Source organism: Canis lupus, chromosome 24 (genome assembly GCF_011100685.1).
Source record: "Canis lupus familiaris isolate Mischka breed German Shepherd chromosome 24, alternate assembly UU_Cfam_GSD_1.0, whole genome shotgun sequence".
Lineage (NCBI taxonomy): Eukaryota > Metazoa > Chordata > Mammalia > Carnivora > Canidae > Canis > Canis lupus.
In genome coordinates, this window is record NC_049245.1 from 26188975 (window position 1) to 26211730 (window position 22756).

Sequence of the window (22756 nt, forward strand, 5' to 3'; positions counted from 1 at the left end):
CAAGTGTGAGAGGACATCAATAAGGAAAAGACTTTTGGTTTCAAGATGGAGATACATTCATGAAGCTTTATTGCAGCTGTTTCCCTCGCCCAAATGAAGTAACCAACCATTTAAACTCGCAGTTCTACTTACATTCTCAAGGTGAAAATAGTTCAGTAACTCTAGAGGTTAAGTTGTTAAAAATCTCAGTTTTTATACAAATAGCGAAGGTGTTTAAGAAAAATTTAACCTTGTAAATGGTACATGTTTCTGATCATTAAAACAGTTGCAAAGAGCATAAAGTGCAGCTGACTTATATGTAAAGGATGCAAACAAAGTAGATTCAAGTTATTTCTTAGCACAATGACACAATATTGAAATCATAAAATTCCAGAGTAAACCACAATGATTTAAAGATAGGAGTTACAGAAATAAAAACAGTATTAGCAGAAAAACATTACATTCTTGACCTTGGGTCTGGGTACACTAAGTCTTAGCCCTCTAGCTCCCCCCACTGAATGTTTTAGAGGAAGCTTGGCCAACACAGATATGACCTGTACCATGACTGACTTCATTTGTGCTTCTAGGAGCACATGTGGACACATCTCACCCACATAGAATTATAGTGGAAGTGGGACGGGTTTTAATTATCCTCCTATGAATTAGGGTCAACTCCTGATCATCTACTGGGGGATGGAGGAGGGTGATGGTGGTAATATAGAATGGCAGACACTCCTAATACTTTTCAGCCTAGTATCAACAGAACAGAACCTGGTTACATAGTGGAAGGTAGCAGCACTCCTAAGACTGGATAACTGCTGCTGTGGTCTGAGTTCCTTCCTTCCTCCCAATTGCTCTTGCCCAGAGTCAGGGCTGGGTCCCCAATCCTGGCCTGCCATGGAGGCTTTTGTAAGGGAGTGTCAAAGCTTAGGATGTAAAGGGCTTATGACTCCCATTCTCCACTGCCCTGCATCTACAGGATCCTTTGGCTGCCACCAGCTTTGGCTCTAACTCCAGACTTTATTCTTGGTAAAGTTCTATAGAACAGGCAATTAATTGTAGGTATATGGAGGTGGGGGTGGGTGCCCTTTGCACCGAATTGCTCAACCACAGTGGTGCCTACTCCACTGCAAGGTAAAGAACAAGCGTGGGGGAATACTGGGCTACAAAGGGTGACTCAGAATTGTAGGGATAATCACTCATTTCATCTCAGCAAGCTCCATCTTTGCGCTAAAACCCATAAAATGCACACTGAACAAGCAAAAACAAAATCCCAGCTCTGAATAGCCCCAAGAATGGCTTCTGTGACAACCTCTGATCAGTTTACAAGGGAAATTCAGACAGAAGGTTGGAAGGGGGCCTTCTCCAGGCCAAACCAGTGATAGTGACAAAGACCTCAGGATATGGGAAGCAAGTATTCAGGAGAAAGAAACTGCCCAGGTCTGGGGCTGCAACTGACCCAGAGAACAGCCTGGCTTGGGGGATTCCTCTGCCACAGAGGGTAGAGGTCCCTTCAGAGGCAGACTTATGTCCCACTTCAGGGGAGACCAGAGCCCTCAGATCTTTTCAATAAATTAATTAGGCCTCTCATTCAGGAGTTGAAGGTCCTCATTTCCTACCATTTAGTCCAACTAGCTAAAAGGGTAAGAAAAGGCCTTTCACTAACATTTCGATCACTTAAGAAGAATTGTCCTAAAAAAAAATAAAATAAAATAAAATTAAAAATTAAAAAAAAAAAAGGAAGAATTGTCCTCAAATTTGAAGTGATGGCTACGTCCCTCAAGAGGCTAAGATTTTATGTTTTGTTCTTAACCATAGCTGTTTATGATAGTCCCAATTTTAAATTCCAATGTGCACCTTCTCTCATTTCCAAACTTAAAAAAAAAAAAACACAACAATCATATGTCATAAGAGTTCAGAGTACATAAAAAAACTTTTTTTGTTATTGTAAGAAAATAAGACTACTAGAAGAGAAAGACTTTAGTTACGGTTAAAATGGGTAACACTTTCCATAGCATGTATAGCAAGATTTGTCTAATGCCTTTCATTTCTTTGGATAAAAATACTTGAGCATATGTGTTACATTCAAAATACAAAAAGCACTAGTTATCACTAAAATTTGTAGAACTCCACGACCAAATTCCCTACACTAGTTAATACTGTTGGGGGACAGGGAAGAGAGCTTTATGTAAACAAATGGTTGCAAACATTCACATTGAGTCATCCTGAAAAAGCCGGAGTTTAAATTTGGACCTTTCTCGGAAGTGATCTGGGCTCTGGGCTGAATCCATGTTATTCCACTCCGCTTTTCGAGGTGTTATAAGTGGGGCCACCACATCACCATCCTGTTAAGAAAAGAAAAACCAGGAACAAAGAAAAGCCAGTTTTCATAATTCTGAATGAAATCCTCAGGTGCACAAATCCTTGTCTTGCAGACAGATTGCTTCTAGATTGCTTCTAGACTCTTGGGAAACCCCAAATTATATATATGCTCTGTGCTTGGATCAAATTAGGAACACCACAGTCCTACATAGGAAAAGCTATCAGACCTACTCTTTTTTTTTTTTTTTAAGATTGATTTTATTTATTTATTTATTTATTTATTTATTTATTTATTTATTTATTTATTCATGAGAGATACAGGAAGAGAGAGAGAGAGGCAGAGACACAGGCAGAGGGAGAAGCAGGCTCCATGCAGGGAGCCCGATGCAGGACTCGATCCCGGGACTCCAGGATCACGCCCTGGGCTGAAGGCCAGCGCTAAACCGCTGAGCCACCCAGGGATCCCAGACCTACTCTTTTCAAAGATGGCCAGAAGTAGCACGCTCACTGCTCAGTTCTGACCCTCTCCCTTCATACACTTTCAGAAAACACAACTCTATTTTTCTATTTTTGAAAATACCAATTATTTTTTTGACAAATTTATTTATTCATAATAGACACAGAGAGAGGGACTCATATTTGGAAGACCCTTCTAGTTCAAAGACATCATTTGCCTTTAAACTCCTCTCTATTTCTATCGAGCACACTTATTTCTACCCATTCTAATTTCAACTCTAGCGAATTTCATAAATACAAACTTGAATGTCACTCTCCTGCTTAAAACACTTCAATGGCTTCCATTGCCCTAGGCCTAGAGGACTATGCAAAATCTCCTGGACCTCTCCCCTAAAGGCACCATGTTCTCACTCATCTTCTGGCCTCCTGCCTCCACCTTTACCCAGCTGACTTCTTCTCAACCATCCTTCAGGTCTCAGCTTCTAAGTCTTTCTTAAAATAAGCTTTTCCCAACCAACCAAGTATGGCTTAAATCCTTCCCGTTTTGGCTCCTCTAAGACTCTGCACACTGCCCCCTACCCCAAAGCACTTACCACACCACAATAATTGTTATTTACTTATGTGTCTGTTATCCCCAACCAGAGTGTGATCCTTGGGAACTATGTCTGTCTTAGGTACTGTTCCATCTCTGGTACCTAACATAGGACCTGGCAAAAATCCTTATTCAATGAGAGAATGTATCTAGTTTGTTTGTTTGTTTGTTTGTTTGTTTATTTATTTATGTGTATCTAGTTTTAAAGGAGTTACTGCCAGATGGCTGAACTTCCAACAGCCTCTTGTCATTCTACTTCTAGCCTCTCCAAGTTCCAATCCATTTGCAGTTAGAGTTTTCTTTCTTAATCAGTGGTTTAGTTTCCTTGGGTGCTACAGTACCTAAGACAAAGACACACTTCCTCGTGCCCATGGGTTTCTTCCTAGTTGGAGATAATGAATACAGAAGTAATTATAGCACACAAGGTATTCCTTCCCCACTGTTCATAAGAAGTCTTCTTTCTTAGCCAATTATCCAAAGTTCTCCATAATCTAGTCTATTCTTCCCATTTAACCTCTCCCCACTCAATAGTAAGAATTCTCTGTCCATGCACCAGGTCTCTTCATGGCCCCCAAACACATTCCACTTGTTCCAGTTTCATACTACCAGGTCATTCCCATTGCCGATTATGTCCACCTCTTTCCCTGCTGCTCAACCAAACACAATCCAGCCTAATGGATCTAGTAGAATCCCTTCTTCTTCGAAAGGCTTTCCGACAGCTCTCTTAACTCTTAGAATCCTAACACAACTCATCTGATCATTCTTTCTGGCACTTGATAAAGTACCAACTACTGGGCTGCTCCTTCATTTTTGTTTCCTTCAGCACACAATGCATGGATGGAGGGGGGGAAGGCAGATATGGTGTTGTGGGAGAGAGTACTGGGCTAGGAAGTAGAGCACAGCTTCCCACTTGCCTGTCAATTATTTTATTCAGACAGTCAACAAATATCAACTAGCCACTTTCTCTGTGCTAGGCACCTGCCATATCTAGGCCAGTAAGGGACAACTTTAACAACATTCACTATAGGATTCTCAACTATTTATATATATATGTATATATTTATGTATTTATTATAAAGATTTTATTTATTCACAGAGAGGCAGAGACACAGACAGAGGGAGAAGCAGGCTTTTCACAGGGAGTCCGATGTGGAACTCAATCCCTGGACCCAGGATCATGCCCTGAGACGAAGGCAGATGCTCAACTGCTGAGCCACCCAGACATCCCTATGTTAGACAATTTAAATAGTTTACAGTTTTAGGAATGCTGAGTGTGAAATAAATTAGAAAACTTATTATCACTTGTATGTGGCCTTAAACAATTTAACTACTCAGCTTTGGTAACCTTCTCTGAAAGATAAGGAAACTATGACTCATTTCCTAGCTCGCTGGGAAGAGTGCAGACAACTGGTGAGAACATTATAAAGTACTATCACATGTTCACCACTGTGAACTTTTAGTATTAGGATAATAATGATAAACAGGGTACCCACTCACAATTGGTGTAGGAAGACATTGCTAGTTGACATAGAGTCAAGCATTTTAAAAGGAAAGCTAAAAAAAAAAAAAAAAAAAAAAGGAAAGCTTAAAGTGGAAAACATTTTTTTTCCCCAAAATAACCAAATGACTGTAATTTGAGAACTTTTCAGAGGGAAGTAAAGATGCCTTTGGTTTTACTTAAAAATAAAAAAACGTGCAAAGCAAGTGATTAATAAACCACCTACCTGAGGCTTGGTGAAGTCTCTGATTAAGCACCAATGAACGAAATGTTGTTTCACAGCAAACAATGTGTCTGCATCAGTCTTCTTACAGTATACACGAATTAGCTGCTCTGCAAATCTCTCTGGCAAAAATTCTGAAACCTTTTCAAAGAAGAAAAGATTTACTGTCATCTTGAATTCATACATTGAAGAGAGGTCAGCTTTCTTAAGCTCCATTTATTTTTATTTTATTTATTTTTTATTTTATTTACTTTAAAGATTTTATTTATTTATTCATGAGAGACACAGAGAGAGAGAGAGAGGCAGAGACACGGGCAGAGGGAGAAGCAGGCTCCATGCAGGAAGCCCAATGTGGGACTTGATCCCGGGTCTCCAGGATCACACCCTGGGCTGAAGGTGGCGCTAAACCCCTGAGCCACCTGGGCTGCCCTCCATTTTTTTAAAAAGATCTTATTTATTTATTTGAGAGAGTGAGTACGTGCTCAAGGGAGCAGGGGGAGGGGTAAGGACAAGCAGACTCCCTGCTGTGTGCAGAGTCCAACACATGCTTGATCCTAGGACCCTAAGATCATGATCTGAGGCAAAGTCAGATGCTTAACAGAGCCACCCAGGTGCCCCAGTTCCATTCTTGATGTTATATTAAAAACATCACATTATTGGGGATCCCTGGGTGGCTCAGCGGTTTAGCACCTGCCTTTGGCCCAGGGCGCGATCCTGGAGTCCCGGGATCGAGTCCCACGTCGGGCTCCCCGCATGGAGCCTGCTTCTCCCTCTGCCTGTGTCTCTGCTTCTCTCTATGTCTATCATAAGTAAATAAATAAATAAATGAATACATAAATAAATAAATAAATCTTTTTTTTTTTTTTTAATTTTTATTTATTTATGATAGTCACAGAGAGAGAGAGAGAGGCAGAGACACAGGCAGAGGGAGAAGCAGGCTCCCTGCACCGGGAGCCTGATGTGGGATTCGATCCCGGGTCTCCAGGATCGCGCCCTGGGCCAAAGGCAGGTGCCAAACCGCTGCGCCACCCAGGGATCCCTAAATAAATCTTTAAAAAAAAAAACCATCACATTATTTTGCCGTTTTATCCCAATTATCACCCAAGGAAAAGAATTCAAGGTAGTTCTCATATTACAAAAATGCCCCAAAACGTTATGTCAATTAATAAAAGACTAAAAGTTTGTATTATATAATTATTTGTAAACCAGACTCTCGTTAGAAGATATGCAGATAAGAATATTTAACTTTCATGACTTCACCTTTACAACATTACTTTCCCATCAGATTTATAACCTAGCCTCTAAACCAAAAACAGTGCTTTCTTCTATGTTCAGCAAACAGGAAAAACTGGCTGTTAAAAGATGGTCCGGTCTACACAAAAATCAGGTATACTTCAATTTTTAAAAAATATTTAAGGGAGAGAGGGCATGCATGAGCAGATAGAGGGTCCAGAGAGGGGGAAAGGGAGAGGCAGAGAAACTCAAGCAGATTCTGTCTGAACCCAATGTGGGGCTCAATCTCATTACCCTGAGACCATGAACTGAGCCGAAACCCAGTCAGATGCTCCACCTGACTGAGCCACCCAGGTACCCCCAGATATATTTTAATTTTAAAAATAATACCTCCCCCCGACCCCGCCACTGTTCACATTGACCTTAGAACCTAACTTGCATGTAAAAATGCAGATTTAGGGCAGCCCTGGTGGTGCAGCAGTTTAGCGCCACCTGCAGCCTAGGGTGTGATCCTGGAGACCGTGGATCGAGTCCCACATCAGGCTCTCTGCATGGAGCCTGCTTCTCCCTCTGCCTGTGTCTCTGCCTCTCTCTCTCTCTCTCTCTCTGTGTCTCTAAGAATAAATAAATAATCTTTAAAAAATAAATAAATAAAAAATAAAAATGCAGATTTATCATAGGTTTGCCAAATGCCACTACAGTATATTTGTTTTACCTAAGTAGTTACCTGATCTTTAGTAATCATGACTGCTTTGCTGAGGTCACTCTTACAATAGAAGCGAACATGATCAATTGGATTCTTGTCTTCCATCCCATAATCCATGTTGATAACCTTAATAAAAGCAATAAATTAGTGATCACTCACATAACAGTGAGAATTGAATTCAGGGTTGTAGGAGCATCACAAGAAATGGACCAGAGCTCTCTGGAGGTTCAGAAGTAAGAGCATTAATAAGGTAGCTCATAATAGAATAAAAATAACTGTGGTGCATGTGCCATAGGGATTTGGTCTTGAAATCTGGGTGGGTAAGGGAGGGATTTATGCTTTCAACATAAGTAGGGTATAAAGTCTATGCCTATGTGACAGCCACTGTGATAGGTACTATAGATACAAGGAAACATGATACAATCCCAACCCCCACAGTGTAGCCTAGACTGAGGTTGAACAAATAATTATAAAAGTAATTATCTAACTACTTTTATTCTAAGAGCTACCAAGAAGCAAAGGGTGCTGTGAAACTTTTAACCAGGGAGCTAGGGCTCCTGGGAATGACTGAGAATGTTTTCCTGGGAAAGTGAGTAGGAATTAACCAGGTCTATCTATGCAGGAAGAAAAATAATTCTATGGGACGCCTGGGTGGCTCGATGGTTGAGCATCTGCCTTCGGCTCAGGGCATGATCCTGGAGTCCCGGGATCGAGTCCCATATCAGGCTCCCTGCTTGGAGCCTGCTTCACCTCTGCCCATGTCTCTACCTCTCTCTGTGTCTCTCATGAATAAATAAATAAAATCTTAACAAAAAAAAAAAAAAAGAATTCTAGGCAGAATTCTAGTGGACAAGACTGACATGGTCCACTGGGTTAAGTAACACTGAAGTCACTGGTGAACTTGGAAGAATAGTTCTTTTTTTTTTTTTTTTTTTAAAGATTTTATTTATTCATGAGAGACAGAGAGCAAGAGTGAGAGAGCGAGAGATTGAGGGGCAGAGATACAGGCAGAGGGAGAAGCAGGCTCCATGCAAGGAGCCTGATGTGGGACTTAATCCCGGACCCCGGGATCACACCCAGAGCCAAAGGCAGATGCTTAATCGCTAAGCCACCCAGGCATCCCAAAATTCAATAAAAAATTTAGTTACCCAGTTGTAGTAGCCACGTTTCAAGTGCTCAACAACCACATGTGGTTGGTGGCTAACAAAACGGACAGCACAATTATAAAGCATTTCCAATATCACAGAAAGTTCTAGTGGACAGTCCTGGTCTAGAACACAATAGAAGGATTATCCTTAGCCTTTGAGAAGAAGACAGACATTTCCCCACTGTACCTGAGAGAGAAAAGGAGACATCTGAGATTCAGCTATGGTCCAGAAGTGAGACCAGGGGTGTATCTCCCAGTGTGTGTGTTCTACTGGCTTTGAGAGCTGCAGTGAGTGTTCTACATCCCTGGGAGATCCCTGTTCTACATTTACCTGGGAGAGAGCAACTGCTGGGTTCTCCCCATGATTCCAAGGCTGGAGCTATCATAGGCTTCTCTCCTCGGTGTTGTTTCATGGGGGAGGGACTCGATGTAGCTTCAACATTTTTATACACGGTAAGGCATGAACACTAATCAAATTTTCAGAAACTTTCAGAAGTGCCACAAGCTCTTTGGTATTTATTTCCTTGGTTTTAGACTAGAAATAAAATGCAATTCCTAGTTTCTCCAAAATGTATATAACTAGAAATTCCTTCTTAAAGCAAATTTGATGAAACAGTTATTTTTCCAGAAGGGCAAGACTATAATTATTGGAGTTCCCTTTTTGTTAACTAAGGACTCAAGAGCAAAAAAGTAGCTACTGATTAACAATGGTGAATTTTTAATTCTAAATAGTAATATTAAGTTTTATAGCCTTGGGCAGCCTGGGTGGCTCTGAGGTATAGCACTACCTTTGGCCCAGGTTGTGATCCTGGAGACCTGGGATCGAGTCCCACATCAGGCTCCCTGCATGAAGCCTGCTTCTCCCTCTGCCTGTGTCTCTGCCTCTCTCTCTGTGTCTCATGAGTAAATAAATAAAATCTTAAAAAAAAAAAGTTTTATAGCCTATTAAGTAATCATAAAAGTTATTACACACAGTCCTAAAAGGAGGCACATGTAGTAATATGCACCACATAAATATATTCCACCGTCAAACTAGAATTGAGAGGCTAATACATAAGATACTTAATTAGATTTTAATTGCTTTGTCAGAATATAAAAAGGCTTCACTCATCCTAAGCTTCCCCAGTAAAGTACTGAGGGCAAGGGTAGACGTGTGGACAACTCAGGGAAAACATTCTGAAGAGTAAGTTCTTTCAGAATCTCAGAAACTCAAAACTTCAGAAAGTCCCTTTATTCTAGTATAATTTAATCTAACGGACAGGAAACTGTAACCTGATCTGCAAGTGTGAGACACTTCAACCCTCAGCCAAGTGAATAGACTGAGCCCAAGGACAATTCACTTGTGTATCCCTTGGCAAAGAGTAGTTATGGAGAGATCACCCTTTATCAAAAATGCATCAACAAGAAAACAGCAAATGAGAGGCTTATGGAAAAAGAATACATGGGGAACACTCTGTCCCAAGATTTCAGAGGAGTAGAACTCTGAAAAGCAGTTCCTATAATAAACAAAAGAAAATGTGAGAAAGCCATTTGGCATTCTTGATAGGATACAAGACACTATAGCTGCTATGAAGGAGTTAAAAAGTCTTTCCTTTGTGTAGACAATTAAAGAAAAATAATTGGCATATATTACTTTTGTGATTAAAAAACACTCAAAAATCAATATATGCAATGTTCTGCTAACCACGTGATCACAATTACATTAAAAATATCAATGTCAAAGAAAAATTTAAAAATTGGTTAATGTTGATTCTTTGAGGTCACAGGTGATTCTCTTCTTTCTAGTTTTCTGTATTTTCCAATTTTCTTTAATGAACATGTACCACTTTTACAAGGGAAGGAGGATGGCATTATCTTAAAAAAAATTCTTTACTTAGTATCTTTTCAGGCTAACTACTTACATCCACTATTAAATCTTCAGCCTTCAGTTCAGCTTCTAGTGGTATGTCACTAGGTTTAGCCCTGGCAATTTCCTCTGGAAGGCTTTTATAGTTTTCCTAGAAAAGACAAGAGTCATGTTAGAACCTCAGTTTTTCATCATTAAGCATTTATGCCCCAAAAAGTTCCCTCTCTGAAAATGACACTTCACTAGGAAAAGTGGGTTGAGATATCCCTAACAAATACATGGCTTCTGTTTATGCCATCCTTCACACAAACCACAATAGAGTGATTCTCTGAACAAAATTTTCACATTGAAAGAAAATGTGGCATTGACCCATTACTAAAATGAGAGGAAAGTGTTACAAGGAAGGGTGTGGTTATCAGTATGGCTCCTGTTACTGGCTTTCTGCCAAAGAGAAAAACTTTCTACATACAAGAGAGGAAAACATACAAATATTTGGCATGCACCATCTGGGAGAACCTGATATAGTGTGAAAGAAGAAATTAGTGAACAGCAGGTGCTTAGAGTCTCAGTGAAGCTCATGCAGATACCTTATTTTGAAGCTCCATTTTCTTGCCTTTGGATCTAGCCAAAATTTGGGGCCCCCCTCCCACTTCTGGGATGAGAGACTAAAGGTTTGGATGAAGTGAGACTTGGTTTTGAATACTGGCTCACTAACTGTGTTTCCATAGGGAAGTTATGTAATCTCTTCTAAGCCTCAGTTCCTTTATCTACAGGACAGACCAAAGGACACGTTACTGATGAGAAGATTAGGTAAAAATGAATGTAAAGGGCTTAGAACAGAGTTGTGGTATTATGGTGGGTTAATGGAGTCCTCTTGGAGGACAAATGAGAGAGAGACCTTTTACTAATGGAAATGCATTTGACAACACAACTTACCCTTTCAATTCTTATTTTTCCCTTTGGCTTAGTCTCACCCACATACTTGTATAGATCACGGTATTCGATTTTTTTTAAAATCTCTCGTGCTTCATTCAGGTTGGGATCAGAAGAATATAAAATCTCCAGAAAAATGTTATCTGCCAATTTGATAAAATTTCAGTTATATTAATATGGAAAAAGATTTTTTTAAAGATTTTATTTATTTATTCATGAGCGACACAGAGAGAGAGAGAGAGAGAGAGAGAGAGAGGCAGAGACACAGGCAGAGGGAGAAGCAGGCTCCATGCAGGGAGCCCCATGTGGGACTCCATCCCGGGTCTCCAGGATCATGCCCTGGGCTGCAGGGGGCGCCAAACCGCTGTGCCACCGGGGCTGCCCGGAAAAAGAGATTTAAAAAGACTCCTATGCTACTGTACTTCTGAAAGGATTTCAAGTGGACATTTATAAATATAGGCACAGTAGAACATTCAATGTCTTGGATTTGCTTCAAGATAATCTAGAGAATGGGAGAGGGTAGAGATGAAGCAAGACTGTACTGAAGTTGATGGCTTATAGCTGGGTGTCGGGTAAATAGGGGCGTATACATTTGTTATGTTTTGTTTTCTTAAAGAGAATGATATTTAAGTAATTATAAAATTACATCTGAGATCTGCTTCAAAATAGCCGAGTGTCTTATGGAAGTGGGTGGATGGAGTAGATGAAGCAAAACTGCCATGTTGATCATTGTTGCAGCTAAGTGATGGGTATGTGGAATTTGTAAATTTCATAATAAGAAGTTTTATAAAGTTCTATTCCATGATAAAAGCAGAAGGATGGGGATGCCTGGGTGACAGACACACTTGGCTAAGCACCTGCCTTCAGCTCAGGTCATGATTCCGAGGTCCTGGAATTGAGCACCACTTTGGGCTCCCTGCTCAGCAGTCTGCTTTTCTTAAAATTTTCCTTTGTTTTTTTTTTAATTAATTAATTGATTGATTGATTGATTCATTCATTCATTCATGAGAGACACACAGAGGAAGAGAGAGAGAGGCAGAGACACAGGCAGAGGGAGAAGCAGGCTCCATGCTGGGAGCCTGACACGGGACTCAATCCCGGGTCTCCAGGATCAGGCCCTGGACTGAAGGCAACACTAAACTGCTGAGCCACCCAGGCTGCCCAAGCAGTCTGCTTTTCTCTCTGCCTCTCCCTCTGCTTGTTCTCTTTCTCTCTCTCTGTCTCTGTCAAATGAATAAATAATCTTTTTTAAAAAAGCAGAGATAGTTCTTTTTTCCTTTTAAGATTATATTTTATTTTTTAAGATTTTATTTTGGGGATGCCTGGGTGGCTCAGTTAAATATCTGACTTTGACTCTTGATCTCAGGATCCTGGAAGCAGGAAATCTGCTTCTCTCCCTCTGTCCTTCCCCCGACTTGCACGTGCGCACACGAACTCTCTCATTCTAAAATAAGTCTTAAAAAAAATTTTTTTTACTTTGAAGTATTCTCTACAACACCTAATGTAGGACTCAAACTTACAACCCCAAGATCAAGAGCCTCATGCCCTACTGAGTCAGTCAGGTGCCCGAGAAAGTAGTTCTTTTTCTTTTTCTCTTCAACTCTTATTTTGAAAAAAATTCAAAATAAAATACCTTTCACCTAAATCCATCAACATTTTTCTACATATGCATATGCTGTGTATGTGTACACAAGTATTTTTGCACACATACAAATTTTTGATGAAATATTTGAAAATTATAGCCATCAAGCCCCTTTACTCTTCAATACTTCTGCATGTATCTCCCAAGAACAAGAACATTCTTTTACATAACCACAGTTATGACTCCTTGCCTCCCACAAGGAGCCTGATGTGGAACTTGATCCTAGATCCCAGAATCATGCCCTGCAACGAAGGCAGACACAACTGCTGAGCCACCCAGGCATCCCGAAAAATAGCAATTTTACTTTAACATAAGATCACACTTTTCTAATCCATGTCTTTAGCTACCCTATTCCCAGGTGAATTAATAGAATGCTTCTCCCATCATAGGATCTCACTTCTCATTTTTTAAAGTATTCTCTATACCCAATGTGGGGCTCAAACTCACAGCCCTATGATCAAGAGTCACCTGGTCTACCAACCAAGCCAGCCAGGCATCCCTCACTTCATTTTTTTATTTCATTTTTTTAAAAGTAATCTCTAGGGACACCTGAGTGGCTCAGCGGTTGAGTGTTTGCCTTTGGCTCAGGGGTGATCCCAGGGTCTGGGATTGAGTCCTGCATCAGGTTTTTTGCAGGGAGCCTGCTTCTCCCTCTGCCTATGTCTCTGCCTCCTCTCTCTGTGTGCCTCTCATGAATAAATAAATAAATAATCTTTAAAAATTAAATAAAAAAATAAAGTGATCTCTGCACCTGACTCAGGGCTTGAGCTCACAACCCCAAGATCAAGAGTCACATGCTCTACTGAGTAAGCGAGCCAGGTGACCCAAAATCTTGGCACTTCTTGAAAGCCTACCTAAACCCTGAAATTCATCTCAAAAGGCACCTCACTATGAAACCTTCCTTAATCTACCAACTAGAGATATAATTCCTCTCTCCTTTGAGCCCCATAGAATCTTACTGATACTTTTCTTATGCCTTTTACTTTATTCTGTAAGGTACAGACTTTTAGGTGGACTTATTTTCATTTCTATTAGGTAAGTAGGTAGAAGAGGCATTATTGGATCATAGGATATATATTTATATGAAAATGCTAAACTTTTTCAAAGTGGCTGTACAATTTGCATTGCCACCAGCCATGTGTGAAAGCTCTATTTGTTCCATATATTTGTGTTCAGAAAAGGATTATGTATAAAAGTTAAGCCAAGGGCAGCCTGGATGGCTCAGCGGTTTAGTGCCGCCTTTCGCCCAGGGTGTGGTCCTAGGTACCCGGGATCGAGTCCCACGTCGGGCTCCCTGTGTGGAGCCTGCTTCTCCCTCTGCCTATGTCTGTACCTGTCTCTCTCTGTGTCTCTCATGAATGAATGAATGAATGAATGAATGAATGAATGAATGAATCTTTAAAAAATATAAAAGTTAAGCCAATTGTTTATATATTAAATTGAATAACTATGTATCATTCTAAAATAGTATAAACAACACTCAACTTTGGAGTCAGAAAACCTTTGCCATTTATTAGGATAAGTTGCTTTTCCTCACTTGGTCTCTGTTTCCTCATTTGAGAAGTTTTAAGTAGGTGATCTCTAAGGTCCTTTTAAATTTAACATTCTATGATTCAAATTTAATTAAGGGATTTGGGGATAAGAGGGCTGGAAAAGGAAGGAAAGGAAAGGGTAAGTTTCACCTATTGCCTAGGAACGCTGAGGGATAAAGACTAATGTAAGAAAATGGTTACCTAAGACAGTGGTCGTAACATTTGCAAGGCTTAAGATAGCCAATTTCCACATAAGCTGAAATATTTATAGGAAAATTTATAAGTAGGAATTTGGGAAGCAGAGAGGACAGATAAACCACGGCATATTCATATGATAAACTACTATTTAGCAATAAAAAGGAATAAACTACTGATGCATGCAATCTGGATGAATCTCAAATACATAACATTGAGTAAAAAGGAGCCCTACAGAGAGGAGTACGCACTGTATGATTCCATTTATATAAAAGTCTAGAACAAAGGCACCTCGTTGGCTCAGTTGGAAGAGTATATGACTCTTGATCTCAAGATCAAGTTTGAGAGGGAACTGGCACCGTCTCCCTGGTGGTCTAGTGGCTAGGATTCGGTGCTTTCAAGATCAAGTTTGAGTTTGAGCCCCATGTTGGGTGTAGAGATTACTAAAAAAAATAATAAACTTTATTTATTTATTTTTAAAAAAGAGAGAGAGAGAGGCAGGCAGAGACATAGGCAGAGGGAGAAGCAGGCTTCATGCACCGGGAGCCCAATGTGGGATTCGATCCCGGCTCTCCGGGATCACGCCCTGGGCCAAAGGCAGGCGCCAAACCACTGCGCCACCCAGGGATCCCAAAATAAATAAACTTAAAAAAAAAAAAGTCTAGAATCGGCAAATTGTGGTTCTTTCTAGGGGTGAGGTGGGGGTAGAAGTTGACTGGGAAGAAGCATGACAGAACTTTCTGAGAAGATAATGTTGTGTCTTGAATTTGTCAAAATGGTATAAATTTACATAAAATTTGTACACCTATACAAGTTGTATGTGAATTTTACATCAGAAGAAAATATCTATGAACAACTGTTGAACTTTAGTTAATCTGCATGCTAAGGGAGTTAGGGTAAAGTGTATTGGTATCCACAATTTACTTTAAAATGCATCAAAATTGGGGCACCTGGGTGACTCACTCAGTTAAGTGTCCAACTCTTGGTTTCATCTCAGGTCATGATCTCAGGGTCCTGGGACCAAGCCCCACAATGGGCTCCACACCCAGTGGGGAATCTGCTGGAGATTCTCTCCCTCTTCCTCCCCCACTCACCTGCTCATGCACATCAAAATTAAGATGGATTAGTAAAATAGAAGGATTGTAAGTGATAGATAAGTAATAAAGCAAGTTCAATAAATGCTAGAATTTAGGTGGTAAGAGTATAGTGTTCACTGTAAAATTCTTTCAACATTATTGTAGGTTTTCAACACCTAGTAAGTGGAAAAAACATTCTAAAAAATTAAAATACAAGAACTGGAGACTTTCAGATAAAGTAAGTTGACTTTTGGAAAAGCAGCAAACGTAATGAAGGCTCACATGGCCATAATCCTTCTAGATCATGTAGTTACTGCCAGTAAGGATCACAGAACCTTTCTAAATTGTATGCAAGAAAGATAAGATTATCCCTGTGTCAAATGATGACAGCTGGAAAGTCCATATGCTTGTTCTCCCATACTCTGGCAGATAAAGCACAAAAATGTGACCTAATATTTTGTATGGGATTTTTGACATTAATATCCAAGTGCATTATCAGTGGACTCATCTCATTGAACAGGGTAAAAGCCAGTTTGGGCATTATAGAACCTTCAAGGTAACTAAGAGCTATATGTAATCATATTAGTAAGACCATATTAAACTATATAGTTTATGGTTTGTCAGTTAACCCAAAAGTGCATAAGATCCCAAATTCATTTCCTTTCACCATAAGATAGTTGAAATGTAATATAATGTTACAGGATAAATTGTTAGAACTGGCTTCTGATGAAGACTGAGGATGATTTTTTTTTAAGATCACTTTTTATTTTTTAATTTTTAAAAAAATCTTTATTTTTTTATTTTTTATTTTTATTTTTTTTTTAAGATTTTATTTATTTATTCATAGACACAGGGAGAGTGAGAAGCAGACTCCATGCAGGGAGCCCGATGTGGGACTCGATCCTAGGTCTCCAGGATCACACCCCAGGCTGCAGGTGGCGCCAAACCGCTGCGCCACCGGGGCTGCCCTAAGATCACTTTTTAAACACAGCATCACCTGCTTCATTATTAACAAAAGTTAAAATAGCCCCAGTTTGCTCAAATTGTTACTAACCTCTTCTTCCATTCCTATCAACACAATGAAAGACTAGTATGTATTATGATGTTATTAAAACAAAACACAGAAACAATTTAGATATACATTATCCCCTGTGAGTGACTGTGTCCTCAATCCAATCTAGATTAATTAACAAGAAGGAAGAGATTTTGTTACGTTTAATTTTTTTTAAAGATATTATTTATTTATTTATTCACAGAGAGAGAGGCAGAGACACAGGCGGAAGGAGAAGCGGGTTTCATGCAGGGAGCCCGACGTGGGATTTGATCCTGGGTCTCCAGGATCACGCCCCGGGCCACAGGCGGCGCTAAACCACTGCGCCACTGGGGCTGCCCTCACGATTTCACTTCTAATTTTTTATTTACTTGTGATTGGAAAATGACTAAAAAGTTACAAGCATAATAGAGATTCTATATTACCTACGTGTATATTTTTAAAGAATAATACATACAGTTTTTGTTATTTAAATTTTTATTTTGAGGGATCCCTGGGTGGCGCAGCGGTTTGGTGCCTGCCTTTGGCCCAGGGCGCGATCCTGGAGACCCGGGATCGAATCCCACTTCGGGCTCCCGGTGCATGGAGCCTGCTTCTCCCCTCTGCCTATGTCTCTGCCTCTCTCTCTCTCACTGTGTGCCTATCATAAATAAATAAAAATTAAAAAAATAAAAAAATAAAAAAATAAATTTTTATTTTGATTATATTTGTTGAAATATATGTTAAGTCTATCAAATTCAATACTAAATATTTGGGCTTGTATTTTGTATGTCCTGCCCTCTCCCACTTCATTTCATTTTCCTGGTAATTCATTTTTTAGTGTTTTACAAAAGTATCAATTTGCGAATGGTTGGAAATGAGAAATACTGATTCTTCAAAGGCAGTTTCAGGGAACTGTTGTGGGTCTCATTCTGGCAGCGTGCTGCCAACGGAATCAAGCAGTGATAGGACATCAGTACTACCTTTCACAGGAAGCTCATGGAAAGTGATCTTATCTGTATTAAGCCACTGAGCTTGTGTTATTTTTGCTCATTTTAAGAATCTCCAACCTTTCCACTGATTTTATGAGCTATATGACTGCTTTCTATTTCTTTAAACAGAGTCAGTTTTGTGATATGCAACTAAGAACTGCAGCTGGTACATACTTTCTTATCTACTTCTTTTGCTTTGCCGATCTTTATTGCTCAGTCTGCACTTTCCCACATGAAAGAACCAGCAGAAACACCTTCATCTCTCCCTTCCTACCCTAAACTGCAGGTTTCATTTCTGCTGAAGTATGACAAAATGTTCCTGGTACCCTGTGTTTTACAACAAAAATGTTAAAAGGGCCAGTCTCCTATTTGTCCAGCTGTATTGTAAGTTAAATAATAGTAAATATTGGCTACTTATGTGCCAAGTACTAGACTAGGTGTTATGTCTCATTTAAATACTACAACAAGGGCAGCCTAGGTGGCTCAGCAGTTTAGTGCCGCCTTCAGTCTAGGGCCTGATCCTGGGGACCCAGGACCGAGTCCTGCATCGGGCTCCCTGCGTGGAGCCTGCTTCTCCCTCTACCTATGTCTCTGCCTCTTTCTCTGTGTCTCTCATGGATAAATACATTTTAAAAATCTAAAAAAAAAAAAAAAATACTACAACAAAACTATAGGCGACATATCAATACTCCCATTTTACAAATGAGGAAACGAAGGGTCAGAGAGGTAATATAACTTTATCAAGGTTATATTGTTAATACAGAGAAGAGATAAAACTAAAATCCAAAAGTATATTATAATCACTCGAGAAGCTGAATATATTGGAATGTTTGGAAAATAACCCATCTGCAATCCAGGGATAGTTTACACTTTATCTGAGAGGGACCATCTATGTTATCTTCTAGCTCTTACCTGTTAGCTTTGTGAAGGCTTCCATGTCATCAATTGCTGTAGAAATGTGATACTTCTTTCCTTCAGCCCCTGTAATCTCTATGTAGGGGTCTGCTTTGAGGAAAGCATCTGTAATCCTAAAGATAATTTCATAAAAACTTATGCTTCTGAGAAAATCTGAGTATTTGCTTAATGCCTTACTTAAAGTTAAGGAAATCTTTCTTTCTACATTAGAGAAGCGAAATCCCGAGACATGATAATCTAAACAACTGTTTTGGGAACATACATAAGTGCATAAATAAGTGCATGGTGATTTGTGAGCTACCATGTCAATGTTTACTGTGATCTAGGCATTATGCAGGGCTTTAGATACATTATCTTATTTAATTTTTCCAACAAGATAGACTAATCAGCCTCAATTTTACAGATGCAGAAATGAAGTACTTTTCATTTAACCAAGTTAGGAAGAAGCAGTACCAGCCTTTGAACCTAGATGTCTCTGGCTCTCTGAATTAAAAACAAACAAAACTTATTATCAAAGGAATTCATACCAATGGGTGAATGTATTCTAACTAGTCTGCTCATCTCAATTTAAAACTATTTTGAGGGATGCCTGAATGGCTCCTCAGTTAAGCATCTGCCTTCAGCTAAGGTCACGATCCCGAGGTCTGGGGATTGAGTCCCAAACTGGGCTCCCTGCAGGGATCCTGTTTCTCCCTCTGCCTATGTCTCTGCCTCTCTCTCTGTGTCTCTCATGAATAAATAAGTAAATAAAATCTTAAAAAAAAAACCACCCAACTATTTTGAGACATGGAATTAAATGACTCTTTTTTTTTTTTTGAGAACCCTTTATGGGTCAATGAGTCATACAGACGTACAGCTATACTTATATCTGTACTTGGCTAAACTTTTCTGCTATAGTTCTCACGGGTTGGAGAAAAGGGAAATTCCTGTTGGTTTTACTCTTTTCTACTAATTTTGACAAACAATTAACAGGGTGAGGACAGACATTAATCTTAATCCTTATAATTAATCTTAATTATTAAAACTAATTTTTGTCGTTAGTTTCAGAATGTCAATTATTCACGTCCTATTTCTCACCTTGCTACTAATATCTGGCAATAAATAATTACCTACAGGAAGGTCTAAGTCATGCCAGCATTGCCTCTTCATGTCTAGCTGAAGCCAACTCTTCCACCCTTCATCTATCCCTTCTATCGATTCTCTTTCATTTCCTCCAACTAAGTTGTTTAATTTACTCTAGTTTTTGTTGTGTTTATGGTACCCATTTTAAATTGATTCACTTAAAATTCACTTCAGTTAATCTAGAAATCTCAAGCTGACCCAAGAATAATACTCTAACAAACCATCATGAAAAATTTATAGGGAAATAGCAGTTGAATTTCTTACATTGTATCAATGATGTTGCCAACTTTGTGTTGATAAGCTCTGCGGTGCAAAGTGTTGCGAGTATGGAACATGTCATACAGATTCCCAACCTCCTGCAGGAAAACATGAAATAAATACTAATGTAGGATCAGGTTATGTTACCCTTGTTAGCAGACAAGTACATAGGACAAGGAAAAGGGATGGTGACTGACAGATAAGAAGAGTATGTCCTGGGCAGCCTGGGTGGCTCAGCGGTTTAAGCACCCAGGGCGTGATCCTGGAGTCCCTGGATTGAGTCTCACGTCGGGCTGCCTGTATGGAGCCTGCTTCTCCCTCTGCCTGTGTCTCTGCCTCCCTCTCTCTCTCTGTGTCTATCATGAATAAATAAATAAAATCTTTAAAAAAAAAAAAAAAAGAGTATATCCAGGAGCTAACTCATTAAAATCCCTGAAAGCATTAAAAAACTACTAGGCAGATTAGTAAAAACCATTTATTGGTTTGCAAGTTTTCTTCTCAGTAAATCAAAATCTGTTGTTTTAACTGTAGGGTATTCTGTTTTAGGCATATTTACTGTATTTTTTAATTTTCTCAACAAGTCTAGAAATCAGGCATTATTCTTATATTCTTTAGTCTCAAAAAAAAGAATTCTATAGTACAGTCCCATATTACTCTTTAGTTAAATGACTCTAATCTAGCAGGCAGCTACTGGTTTAGTATTTTACCTATTTTGAAACACTAAGATATATCACTAACTATGGTTAAGGATGAGACTTGAGTGAAATGTTCTGGGCTGAAACTCCAGTTCTGCCATTTATGTCTTTTCTGTGCTTCTATTTGCTCACCTGTTAAGTGGGATAAGAATAGTATCTATTTCATAGGGTTGTGAGGGTGGAGTTCATCTCTCTACAACACTTAGAACAATGCCTAACACAATACTTAATAAATGTCTGTTGTAATTTTATTATTTAACAAAGCAAAAGTTTTCAGAACTTTAAGATACTTACAAATGCTAAGCATAAAGTAAAAAGATTGACAATTTACCAGGTTCTGTTTTCCAAATTATCAAATGATTACTTCTAGACTTCAAACTAGGAACTATACCTTCTGTGTTGTTCCTCTGACATAGCTCACCTTATCTCTAGTGCAAATACGCTTCCTATTATCTACTTCACAGACACGAGCAAATTTAAGAAAGCGCTGGTAATCAAAATTATTTTGTATTCCAAGATGATGGCAGTCCCTAGAAAGATTCCAAAACAGAGAGATGAAATTTTTCAGCAAGGAAACTGTACCTTAAATATTAACACTAAATATATATTAGGATTTCATTTTTTAATTTATTTAAATAAAAATTATATATACTTAAAGGATATAGGATTTTAACCAATTTTTCTGAAGTGTTCAGTGCATACCTGGCAAAATAATCCCATTTGTCCACATCAATGCCATTTCTTTTATTGGCCACTATTTCATAAAGGAAGCTTTTCTCTTTGGGACGTCCTTTATAAGGCCACTGGAAGACAAGAAAACTCACCAAAAGTTTTAGGATACAAACCAAACCTATTTACAAGCAAAGCAAAGCAACTGTGTTAATCTAAAAATTATAAACAAAAAAATTAAATTAAATTAAATTAAAATTAAAATTATAAACAGATACTTGAATGGGAATGTGAGATAACTTAGAAGGTTCTACTCTTTCCTTCTTTCACTTAATTCCTAAACTAGTAGAAAAAGGAAAAGAAATGCTAAGGTATGTGATATCCTGTTAATACTAAACCTTGTGCCATCAAAAGGATCCTAACTGGTTACATTTCTCATAATCAACAAGTTGTCTTCTTTTCTTGGCTTAAAAGTCTCTTTCAGATGTAATATCTAATTATGAATTGGTAAGAACGTCCCTAGTATGCTAATGCTTGAATTCATGCATGAAAATAGTATTATCCTTCAAAGTAGTTATACATCTAGTCTAAATGAAATGTAATGTTCACATAATTTTTGAAACTCCCATATTTTAGAAATAGAATATTTGGTTCAAAACTCAGCTCTGGGGCTGACCAGGTGGCTCAGCGGTTTAGCGCCACCTTTCGCCCAGGGCCTGATCCTGGAGACCTGGAATCAAGTCCCACATCGGGCTCTGCATGGAGCCCTCTCCTCTCCCCTCTGCCTGTATCTCTGCCTCTCTCTCTCTGTGTCTCTCATAAATAAATAAATAAAATCTTAAAACAAAACAAAACAAAAAAACCCCTCAGCTCTTTGGGGCACCTGAGTAGCTCAGTCAGTTAAGCATCAGCCTCAGGTCATGATCCCAGAGCCCCCAGATAGAGTCCCACATCAGGCTCCCTGCTCAGCTGGGAGTCTGCTTCTCCCTCTGCCCCTCACCCTACTCACACACTCTCTCTCTTAAATAAATAAAATCTTAAAAAGAAAAATAAAAAAATACAGCTCGTTATATAAGTAGATTTGTATATATTCAAGGAAAAGACCAAAAAACTCAGAGGGAAATTATTTTTCAACTTTTTTTTCATTATGATTATTTTTAAAGATTTTACTTATTTGAGAAAGATAGAGAGTGAGCACAAGCAGGGCGAGAAGCAGAAGGAGAAGCAGAGACTCCTCACTGAGCAGGGTACCCCACTCAGGGCTTGATCTCAGAACCGTGGGATCATGACCTGAGCCAAAGGCAGATGCTTACTTAGCCAACTAAGCCACCCAGGTGCCCCATATATATGTATATACACACACAGACATTCAGATTTACTTCTTTATTTGGGGGATGGGGGGGAGAGGCAGAGGGAGGAGAGAGAGAATCCCAAGCAGGCTCCATGCCCAGTGCAAAGCCCAGCATGGGGCTCAATCTCACAACCCTGAGATCATGACCTGAGCTGAAATCAAGTCAGACACTTAACCTACTGAGCTACCCAGGTGCTCCTCAACTTTTTTTCAACTAAAAAAAAAAACAAAAAACAGATTTTCCTTTAAGTTATTCAACTTTTTTTTCTAGACAACAGTACTTCAGGCTTCTATACAGAATGTACTGCATATATATTTATCAAAAAAATTTACATATGTATTTT

General features: G+C 39.1%; 1 protein-coding gene across 2 annotated transcripts in view; it reads right to left on the bottom strand.

Moving 5' to 3' along the window:
* Positions 1 to 46: 46 nt before the first annotated feature.
* SAMHD1 (SAM and HD domain containing deoxynucleoside triphosphate triphosphohydrolase 1) overlaps positions 47 to 22756 on the bottom strand; it is a 56139-nt gene continuing 33429 nt past the window's right edge. For both annotated transcript variants that reach the window (XM_038572241.1, XM_038572240.1), the window contains exons 8-16: positions 21095 to 21195; positions 20814 to 20922; positions 19704 to 19795; positions 18315 to 18430; positions 10939 to 11078; positions 10058 to 10153; positions 7031 to 7135; positions 5074 to 5211; positions 47 to 2324 (exon numbers count right to left, since the gene is read on the bottom strand). In XM_038572241.1, the coding sequence (XP_038428169.1) occupies positions 2190 to 2324; positions 5074 to 5211; positions 7031 to 7135; positions 10058 to 10153; positions 10939 to 11078; positions 18315 to 18430; positions 19704 to 19795; positions 20814 to 20922; positions 21095 to 21195 (1032 nt within the window). In that variant the 3' untranslated portion in view covers positions 47 to 2189. The remainder of the gene's footprint in view (positions 2325 to 5073; positions 5212 to 7030; positions 7136 to 10057; positions 10154 to 10938; positions 11079 to 18314; positions 18431 to 19703; positions 19796 to 20813; positions 20923 to 21094; positions 21196 to 22756) is intronic.